This window comes from Oryzias latipes, chromosome 22, assembly GCF_002234675.1.
Source record: "Oryzias latipes chromosome 22, ASM223467v1".
In the NCBI taxonomy this organism is placed as follows: Eukaryota; Metazoa; Chordata; class Actinopteri; order Beloniformes; family Adrianichthyidae; genus Oryzias; species Oryzias latipes.
The window spans coordinates 13,762,047-13,773,476 of NC_019880.2; the positions used below are offsets into that span (position 1 = coordinate 13,762,047).

The window sequence follows — 11,430 nt, forward strand, 5'->3', positions numbered from 1 at the left end:
TTAATATATATAGGTTTAACATAAGCAAATCAGTTTTAAACTGATATATTCCTTGACTGCATTAAATACTTTAACATGGAAGGACAATTGTTTTCCAACAAAAATGGCATAATTTACATAATTGCAGAAACTGAGTGTGGATTCTGTTCTTACTGTAATGGCTTACCAGCTTACATATCTCCTCTTTTGTTTTGAGAAATTACAACTTCTGAACATAAGTGTTTCATTATCTGACAGCAAGCGATAAGCAGCTCAGTAATAAATATCCCTAATTATTCTCAGCAGGTGGTGTTTTATATTTCTACTTCAGATGTTTGCCTTGCTCATTCTTATTTTTCACTGTTTCATTTGTTTCAGCTTTGAAAGACTTTTTTTTTCCAGTTTCAAATCTGTTGAAAACACTGTGACAAATGGGAGTGAAAGACAATGGCTCAGTTCTCATGCCAAACATATTTATTGAGTAAAAGTACAGTACACTACAGACACTTAAAACCCTCAGGTCCACTGCTCAGCAGCTTTGAAGCTACCCTCTTGAAGTCTTTTGTCCTAGTATTTTTTTCTTTTTCTCACGTCTCATTGACCAGATTACTGTCTAATTTACGTCTTCCATAGATTATGACTCAAAACAGCCTGCTATTATTCAGGAAATTCACTTACAAGGTAAAACAATGCACAGTTTGGATTTGTAGACACAGATAATTCATTCACCATGAAGCTAAATAAAGATCAATTTACTGTTGTGTTAAAAGGTAGGTTTTGTTTTTGCTGCTGAGTTCGGTTTTTCCATGAGGATCATGTGTTGAAGAATTTTTTATTTATTTAACAGTCTTTTTTTTTCTCCTGTATGGTAGAACATTCAGGTGGAAATGATAAAAATAAAAATACCAAGATTCATTCTGGATTAACTTAGAATCAAAGTTCATCCTTGAAGCGTATTTTCTTCTTCTGTGGTCTGTTTTAGTAGAAAACCCAAGACATACATGTTCATGAGAGGATAACAGATCCACCTTTCTTTCTTTCTTTCTTTTTCTCCCCCTCCTGAATAACAAGCCCCAGTGCTATACATGTCCAGGCTTGGATAAGTAAGCTACAAGGGCAACAACCACCCCCACGTACATCCCGGTTCCGATGGTAATGGACAAAGCAGCCAGAAATAGCGCTCTTCTGGAGCTCATCCCTGCTCTGGAGAAATCTCCCTTAGCAATGGCCTTGCCAGTCTGACGAAACAAAGCAGAAAATAAAATCGCTTGGTGGGTTACTCATCAACAAAGAGTGTATGTGTAGGTGTCGATCCACAGTTAAAAGAGAGAAAACAAGAAATCCTCTTATGCAAGCCATTAGTTACCATGGCAATTAAACCATTATACCTCTGACAGTGACAAATGTGTTGTTCGGTTGTTTTGGTTTCCTATCATAAACCAGCTTGGCCTTTATTTATCCCTTAGACGTTTCATTTTCTCTCTGCGAGTAAAATTTGCTTTGTAGTTATCTGGGAAGATTTAGCAGAACTTTTTAAATGGGGTGTTAGAGTCTGTGGGATCTAACAGCTCTGTGAGCTTATTTTAGGCACTGCAGCAATACATCATTATGTATCTGAGGCACAGTGCTTAGATGGACCATGATGTGAATTAAGACCTCAGTGTTTTTCTGTTCACAGATGACTGACAAATGGGCTGAATTTGCAGTCAGTCGTGTAAAGCAAGTGCAAAGAGGGTCATGGGATGGAAAATGGGCTGCTGTAGCACTTGTCTGAGTGCTTGTGCTCACTGACCTTAGATATATTGCAGTGCAATCAGAATTAATAACAGGTTTGGGCTCAGTGGGACTTTACCTTGTGAGAATAGCAAAAGGCGACAATGCCCAGCGGCCAGAAGCAGCAGAGCATGGAGAAGATCGCCAGGCCCAAGTAGTCACGAGGGGGGAGTGTGAGGAAGTTGTCTTCACTCTCACTATCGCTGGAGCTGTCACTCTGGAAGAAACAGTGTTTATAACAAATAATTAGGTTTCTGAGTGGAAGACGGCCTGCAAAGCTTGTTTACGTGCATATTTTTAGATAAACAAATCTCCATTCCAGATTGAGACAAAAATATGAGCCTTTGATATTGACGTCTACGATTAAAAAAAAAAAAGGATTGATGTGCACATAATCAGATTTGAGCATCTTCAAAGTGGTGTGGTGCAACAACTCGTGCTCTGTGCCCTTGTTTCCACAACCAACCAGGACAGGCTGTGCTCAGCCAGCTAGAGAGGATTTGTTTCCTCTGTCAACACCCATGAACGGCATGACAGATAACGCAGGATTAACAGATTGTTCCATCATTGGGAGGTGACAGGAGAAAAAGCAATAAGACAGTGTCATTTATGTACTAAATTGCCTCTGGAGTCTGATAGACCTCCACCATTCTGCCTCAATAAAATCCACATCCTGCTTTAAAAAAAAAAAAAAAATTCAACAAGCTCTCAATGCTGCACCTTGATGCTTACTCTCAAGGCCACGGGGGCTGAGCAGGCTAATGAATGATAGATTTGAATGCCATTCAGACAACATGAGCCCATCGAGCCTGCAGCAACAGCAGCAATGTGACTGCGTGCATGACCTTTAAGAGGAGGTGGCCATACTTCCCTCAACTCTTCAGGAGAACTAAAAACTGTTTGCCCCTACAAATTGCCTCCACAGAGAATGGGTTTCATTTGTTAGTGTTGCTACCTTCAGGATTGATAAAATGGCATGGGGTTCAAGAAAGCACAAAACAAAAATCAATAAAGACTTTAGTTTGCAGGTGATTAAAGAGCTATCAAAACGAAGGACAGAAAGAAAGATGTAGTTGTAGTGTCTTATGTTTCAATTAAATCACTTTATATGATCTAATTTGGTCAGATGGAGCTATAAGGTTATTTCTTGGAAACCTTGAGTCAAAGGAATGTGCATAAAGGTGGGGCCAGCTTCAGAAGAGAGTATTTTAGTCATAAATTATACTTTTAAATAAGTACACTGCAAAAACTTCATATTAAGAGAGTATGTAGACCCTTGTTTTGAGAAAAACATTTTTTACTCAAGGAGTAAAAATGTAGGAAACAAATTATTAACTCAATTGTAAAAGAGGAACAATTTTAGAATTAACAGTTTAAATATATATCTATATATATCTAATTTGAAGTCTAAAACACATCCCATTCAACTCATTTTATTAGTTACACTCCAGTTCAGAGCTGAAGTTATCACAAGGGTCAACACTAGAGGAATGCAACAACAACAAAAAAGAAAAAAACTTCAAATCAACTAATAAAACAAAGAAAAAACTTTTAACAACAGAATTACAGTAGTTACAATTTAATATTTTTCCAAGTAATTTATCTAATTTGGTCTTAATTTGAATCATTTTAATAAAGAACAGGGCAGAAAAATATATAAAAAATCTTGATCAAATGTTTAAAAATTTCTGGACAAGTATTAAAAAATTGATTTACGTTTTCAATTTATGGAAACAATGGATTTTCACTGATGACTGGAATAAAAAGTAGTCTTTAAAAAAAGAGAAAACTAAAAGACTAAAACTCATTATAATTAATTAAACATAGTAATTTATGCATCAGAAATGTACCCAAGTAGACGGTATAAATTTTCAAGAAACTCCAGGAGAACAATTTTTACAAAAATGTAAAAATATTTGAGCTGGTGTAACTTGTTACTACCCACCTCTGCAAAGCTCCATGCTATCTACTTCCTGAACTCTGTGCACCTCGGCAACAGTGTGTGATCAATCAAAGCAGCAGCTGGTCACAACCGCCTGAGATGACATCATATAAATGCTGAGCACAAACAAGAGTAATCTCCTGCTATCTCTGCAGCAAAGCCTCATAACAGACCTGTATGACTGGTGCATTCAGCCTTGCTGACAGGCCTGCAAGTCTACTGCAGGTGATGCACTCCCGGTCCGGTCTGCCCTTATAACTGATGAAGCCCACTGAGGGACTGAGCCTTTAACAACCCTGTCACAGCTCTCTCCAAGGTCTCATTAGTGTCTGGAGGGGCCAGTGGACTCCACAGAAATCCACCGACAGAGCCATGTAGCTAGTTAGTTGGGGCATCATGCACAAGGTTTTGCTACTTTGTCACCAGCAATTTCTTCTTTTGCTGTCAAGCACCTGTCAGATTTCTACTGATAAAGGCAAGCTGTCATTTCTTCCATCTGGGTTGCTGGATGTACACCAAGCCTGCTGTACCAGAAAAATGTAAACACGAGCCATCGTGGAGATTTCAAGGCCTGATTGAAACCCATATTGCATTATCTTGATTTTTCTGACATGATTTCTTAATGCTTTATTTGCTGCAATTTATCAACCCGTAAAGCATTCCTTATCTGCACTGACAAAATTCAAATGAGACATAAATCATACAACTGACATGCAGTAATATAAGAGGGGAAGTAAGAATAGCAGGTGTTCAAATTTGAGCGAGAAATCCAGCTTTTCATCAAAGTTCTGTTCATCAGGATCATTTTCTCCTTTGAGTTGACATAAAATAACTTTGGCTCCAGGCTTACCTGCTACACCGGGCATGAATCAGCCAAGTTCCATTTAATACCCTAAAAGCCCAGCATTACTTATGGCATTAATGGCGCTTGCTTCAATGTCTCCATCCATCTGCAGGGCCTCCGAGTGACAGGAGCTGGCACAATCATCATCCACTTAGAGTGCTATACTTTTTCTTCTGCCAGCTCCGAGCACGGGGCATTTCACAAGCTTCCCAGACTGAAATTAGATTTTTACCACTTCACTGATTCTTTGCTTTTTCTTTTCCTTTTTTCTTTTCAGACTGAGCTGTGGTCTAGGAAGAGCTTGGACTGATAAAATCTGATGTGTGACAATAAGAAAACAAAAGCACAGTTCCACTCCGGATAAAATTTGAAAGCTTTGAAAGAGTGGGAAATGAGCATGAATCATAGTGGCAGCATATTGAATAATAAGCAACACTGCAGTCAGTGCACGATGAATCATTTTCTACTGAAAGGTGGCACTGCCAGTTACAAGCAAGAACTGATGTGCCCTTAATTTCATGAAGTAATTCTATATCATAATCACTGTGAAAAGCATCTTTTCTAGCTTGAATTTCCTCTTAAAATGTGAGCCTCCAGTAATTATTGCGCTTTTAACTACCTCTACTACCACAAAGCTGAAGTTTAAATCCTTTTAGTATTCATTACACCACCTCATACTGTAATAAGCACCACCAATTCCTCGGTGGTGGAACCTCTGACCTCATACTCTGGACCTTGATCCTCCTCCACTTCATACGACACAGTCTGGATCTTCACATCCTTTTCTCCTTGTGCAATGTGGTCGGTGTTTTCGGTGGAAATTGCATCCGTCGCAGCGTCCTTATTCTCTGTGAATGTGGTCTCAAAGCTCTCGCTCTTTGAGTCCTTGCTGTGGAGGCTAACATCGTCCTTGTACATGATTAAGTTCGGCTTGTAAAAGGCCTCCACAGCAATGTGAAGAGAGGTTGCATCCAGAAACTGTTGAGATTTATGCGTGCCGCTGGTTCCCGTGTAGTAGTAGCCGATCAGACTGTCCTGGTAGGGCTGGTAGTCGCATTGGTAACCCTGGTAGTTGTTCCTGCTGGTTTTGTCGAGAAGGGGGTTTTGAAGCTCATTGAGGCTCTCCATGATTTTAAAAAAAGTTGAATTGATAAAGAGATTGAATGGTGAAGTCCAAGGTTTTACTGATGGTCTTACAGCTGGACACAAAAAAAAAGTCAATTAAAATAAACACCATCAAAAATGCATGCAGTCATTTTTAAACCATGCTGCTCATGCAGCTGCAGTTTGATCCCAAAATAACACATTTTGGCCGTAATGCGATTTGGGAATTCATTGCAGGGGTACCTTGATTTGATTCAGCAATCAGGATTCCTCCTACAAACTCTTAGCAAAAGCAGCAATAAATGCACCATCTGCTGTATGTTCAGCTGTTCATCTCCCACACCTAGTTTCATATAAACCTGCAGGAAAATGCATCCTTTACACAGCCTTTGCATACTGATTTGAAATGTCTGCCATTTGATCTTCTTGACTAGTTTTACATTCAGTTGTCGAATGGAACAAATGGGAAACAAATATCCGAGAGAAAATTGAAAGGCACTCTGCCAATGAAAGGTGGTGTTATCTAAGTATTTCCAGATTTGTGGCAGCAAATGGGAGGTTTGTTTTGCAAATTAGCCAGTCGAATCAGCCCGGCTTGCTTAATCTTGCAACTAAATCTGATATCCGCAAACTAATAATGAAATTAGATAGTAGATGCTGAAGCAGCTGAAGGTCAAATCCGAATCAGCTTGATAAATTGTTACAAAATACTTAATTTTTATTTAGAGGAGAATGCATCTGTAGACATTAGAAAAATAAAAAAGTATTAAAAAGTAAAGCTTTTTGAACCCACTGTAGATTTCCTACTGATTTGCTCTGGAGAAGCATGACTAATGTGGGCCAGTGGCTGAGTGAGCCCACACACACACACACCCGCGCAAACACACACAAACAGGACTTAAGCTCAGCATTTTCACCACTGTGTATATTCCTGCAAGCTTCCGAGGCTGAGCCACAGTCCAGATAACAAGAAATTCCATTACACACTACATTACACAAGGAAAATCACATCTCGAATGCACAAATAATTCATTTCACATTAGAAAAAGTGCACTTAGCACACTTGAGTGTATACTTAGACTCCACAATTATTAATGACCATAAGTAAACTGTCTGTCTGTCTGTTCTCTGGCTTTATTGGGGCTCTCTCACACACACATGCGCATGCACGCAATAAACAACAAAAAATACACAATTCCCTTTATTTTGGTCAGCCTACGTTACTTCACATAAAGAGCAAAACTAAGAATATACTCCTGATCATTCTACATGTCTCTTTCTTAAAAACATTCGGATGTAAGAGAGCTGCTATATGAGTATTTTGGGGGGAAAGCTCTGACAATAGTCTTACCTGTAGAAGACAACTCCCCGCTTCGATCCGCTCAGCATCGTTCCCTGGCGCAACTCGCTCGATGGAGAGGAATGGGAAAGGAGCGATCCAGCATCGCACTTCTCATTTTCAGTTTGGGCAAAACTGCCATCGGTGCACAGCATACAAACATCCGCGTTTAAAAAGCCCTGTAGTCCGTGCGCCTCAGATTGGACTTCGCACAGATGCCATGGCACCGCCGCTGCGCCTGGTGTTGGTTGATTTTACGCACAGTGTCGCGCTGAGCTCCAAACAAAACAAGTCGGACAGAAGCTGAGATGACTTCAGACAAATGATTGGCTATTCGTGGCGCGCTGTAAAACTCTGCTGCCGAGCAGGGATTTGAAATGTCCACGTTTTTTTTACGCACCGCCTACAACCCATGGGATCTATTCTGCTTATCATGAACTGCGAATGTTATATGAAATCAGGCTCATGGGAAAGCTACTGAAATGTCCTTTACAGCACAAGAGCAGCTTTGCAGACTTTTATGACATATTTTCTGCTATTTATTTACGTCACATGCAGCTTAGGTGTCATTTTGACCATTTACCAGGCACAAATCTAATGTGTATTCTTCCTTTATATCTTACATATAAACATTAAAAGCCTCAGGGTTTAAACACAACCAGGAATATAGATCATCATGTTAAAATTCATCTCACATTTACTTTTGATGAAATGTTTAGACAAATCCCATTAATCTAGCTTGAGCGTAAACATTGAGATGTGCTCTGATCCACCTGAATTCCCTTTGATTATGCTCCAATTCTACCCTGTAAACATGGTTTATATAACGCCTATAAGGATGCATTTCTTATACAAACATGTTTGTGACACAGCCAATCTCACCCCGAAAAATTAACCAGTTCTGATCTTGCTGGAATAGAGATAACTGCACCACATCACATTTAAGAGGTCTCTGCCATGTGGACTCTCTAAAAGCATTTTTTTTTTAAGATTGTGATGCTAGATGACAAAAACTAAAAGACTGATATACAGCCAGAGAACATTGAACACATATCTTGTTCAGACGGAGCTCATAAGCTCATAAAACTGACTGGAGTTAATAATGTGCAAGCCCTGGCTCTGGCACTTTCACTGGGAGATACATTAAGGTGCTGATGGATACTTTATGGGGGAAACATGGGTCTGCATTTATAAGACTGGGCAGTCACGCTCCTCGAGTCACCTTGTGTTCACATGCACGAAGCAACGTGGCATAACAGCCCCGCTGTCTGTGTGATGGATACCACTCCCTCAGGGGACGAGTATATTAGAAGAGAGGGTGAGGGTGGTAAGCATGGAGGGTGGAATGGAACCTTTAACCTCTTTCCTCTCCCTTTCCCTCTCTATTTGTCACGGTAGGAAGATTGAGGATAGACATTTCCCATTTCTGAAAATGAGGATCTACAAACAAAAACAAGCAAGCTGTGAGGCAAAAACCCAGTAGAGCTCAGAGATGCCACATTTAGCACAGTTTATGCGAAGAAAGGATCTCTCCAAAGACCAAGCGTTCTCTTGCTTTCTGTAGATGGACTGTGAATATTTATGGTTCTTACTGTGCCCCTTTCTTCTGCTCCACTTTCCTCTCTATATTTAGGCACCATGTCACTATGTACCAGACGCACACTTTATAAGAGTTTTTTTTTTTTTTTGCTCTCAGACCTAATCATGAAGAATGCTTGCACCAATGCAGAGCAGGTTATGATTTATCTGATATTGCAGCCAGTTGTGACACCGTGAACTTTCCTCCGGCCCCCTAACCAGCTTTAATCATTTGAACGCTTTTGGGAATTAATCAGCCTAATCGGATTGGCAGAGGAAGCTTCAAACCAATTAAGTTGATCTAGTCTATACGGCTTTGAAACAGGAAGTGTGTGTTTTTAATGTATATGTGTTTAGCAGAACTTGCTGTGTAGCAGCTTTTCCTCAAAGGTCATCTTTGATGTTTACTTTGCTTTCTGATGAAATAAAGGAGGATCGAACCAAGTATTTCTGATCCGTACAATGAGTATAGGACAAACGTCAGAAGATATTTCTTTGAATGACATGTAGCAAACGCTTGTACAGCTGCATTAACAAGTTCTACCTTCAGATTTTATGTACCAGTAAACAAGTGGAATATTGGAGTCATTTTTACCAGTTCTTTATTTTTTCATGTTGTTGACATGTTCTGATCACATCTAAAATCAGCAATATCCTGTTGCAGAGTGATGTAAAGGAACTGGGATTAAATCCCTTTTAGCAAGCTGTCCCAAAACATCCCTGAAAAGTCTCCAGTTAATCCAAAATACTAATATAAAATACTTTAATTTTAGCTTCTCTTCCTTTGCCGCCTGTTTTAAGCTCCTCTTACTAATAAAGCTGTCATCTTGAAGCCCTCATAGTTCCATATATTTTCAAAACGGAGTGTTTTGCTCTCCGACAGCAGGATTAGTCATTGTTCCTAGAATTTCCCAAACTGGAAGGGAAGGCAGAGGTTTTAGCTGTCAGGCTCCTCTCTTGTGAAAGCAGCTCACAGTTTTAGAGGCATGCAGAGTATGAGTCTGTACCTTATACATTTGAAAGAAATCCGTGGGCTGTTTTTACAAAAAAACACAGTATTGTCTCAATTACATTGAATTAAATTTGTTTGTTCTTCAAAAATCTTCTAGAACCACATTTCTTTGCTTTGTTGTGGAATCTTTTGTTTCCATTGTCTCTGACTTGGGATGAATTGTGCTGTGAATTGCTGCTTTATAAATAAACTGAGCAGTAATGGGTTTTACACCTCTGTGGTGATATAAATATAGTGGTAATTTTCACATGTGGCATGCGAAAGCATGGACAAGAGAAATGTCTGTTTCCATAAGTAAAACATTAAAAGGGTTAGAAAATGCCACCAAATTTGTGGAGTGAAACGTGTTTTTAATATTTTAGCTTAAGACAGTCAAAGGTGGGATCGATCCATGCCTGAAATCAAAAACATAATAAATTCTTAACCTAACATATCTTCAGGGCATTTTTTCTCAAAGTCCAGCACATTTGTGAAGATAATATTTTAGAAAATTCCACTACTTAAGTCAGGGAAAATAGTGTCTTCAAAGTGTCAAATGTTTTAAAGGATGCCAGACCAATTTAAGGTTTATTTCCCACGTTGTGGCACCGTGCTGCTGCTGGGGTGCCTGAAAAAGACCTTTTTTTTACTGAAAGTGGAAGTAGACACAATGTACTGCAGTGTGGCTGTCAAAGGTTTGAGAAAAAAATTATTCTAACTTGCTGAATCATGCTGTGTCCCAAATGGAATTTATTATGTGCTGTTTTCATGTTCTCATGAGGTCATCAGTGTTGTAGGCGTCAGCTACTTTCACTCTCAGACTGAAAGCTGATCATTTTTTTTCCTCTAAATGCTCGTTCAGATGTGCTTTTATTGTGTTAAATTGTGCAAACATCATGCTTGAAGTGTTTTAAGAGTACCAATAACAGAATTTTTGATGTTGACATGCAGTCACCAGGTGGTGTGTATCATCTATTTGGTCAAAAAAGCCATGTTAAAGAAAAGAAAAAAAAGCTTGGCTTTGCCTCTGGAATGGAGGAGGCAGGTGCAGCAGTCACCTGGGGTAGGTTTTGCCCGAAAACACTCTGGAGCTCCTTCCAGAAATTGGAGGCTCAGTGCAAACCTCACACTGGAAACAAACAAGAAGAAGAAGCCTCTCATAGTAAACTGACTAATATTCAGCAGCTCACCTAAGTACAATGAGCTAAAAAGGAAGCAGATGAGAAACTGTTGTGCTATTGGCAGGAAAAGAAGAAGAAAATGTCCCTTCAGTTGGCTTTCAGACATCTTTCAAAGCACTGAATCAAACACTAGAGCATGAAGAACAACAAAGGCTCTCAGTTTATTAAGCACAAAGAGCTGCAATCTAGTGACCAAATAATTAGTCCCTAGGGCAGGATTATAGAAATATTTGTGAAGGTCTAGGAAAAAATACAAAGCACTATATACATAGAATGTTTTGAACTTCTGTAGAAGGTTATCACAAAAAAAGAAAAAAGAAAAATATATGAAGTGACTTCAAGAATTTGGATCGTCTTTTTCCTTGAAGTGCTAAAAAGCTGCACTCTGAATGACTTTTCAAGGTCCCTGAAGAAATGTTTTGTAGGATCCTTGACAGAGCGTGCCTGGATGTTTTCCCAAATCTATGTGAAGGAGCAACGGATGTTCAGAATGTTGAGGAAACCAGCTGAGGCTCTTCTCTTGGCGGTGCAATCAACAAACACGTCACGTGTATCAACAAATGTGAAAATGAATTAAAAAGTCAAATTAATAACATTTATAAGAGAGGAGCATAAAGTGATCAGCAGAAAGGTGGTAAAAACATCAAAAAAGAGGTCTTGAATTTCTAAGGTGGACTGGTGATGTTGCATGTTTTATCA

The 11,430-nt window shown here is 39.2% G+C and overlaps 1 protein-coding gene across 1 annotated transcript; it reads right to left on the reverse strand.

The window, feature by feature from the left end:
* Positions 1-431: 431 nt before the first annotated feature.
* Positions 432-7,374, reverse strand: syndig1l (synapse differentiation inducing 1 like). The gene is made up of 4 exons (XM_004082336.4): positions 6,994-7,374; positions 5,259-5,737; positions 1,832-1,969; positions 432-1,217 (listed from the first exon to the last, which is right to left on the reverse strand). The coding sequence occupies exons 2-4, from the start codon at positions 5,664-5,666 to the stop codon at positions 1,059-1,061; spliced, it is 705 nt and encodes a 234-aa protein (XP_004082384.1). The 5' UTR covers positions 5,667-5,737; positions 6,994-7,374; the 3' UTR covers positions 432-1,058.
* Between the last annotated feature and the right edge of the window lie 4,056 nt (positions 7,375-11,430).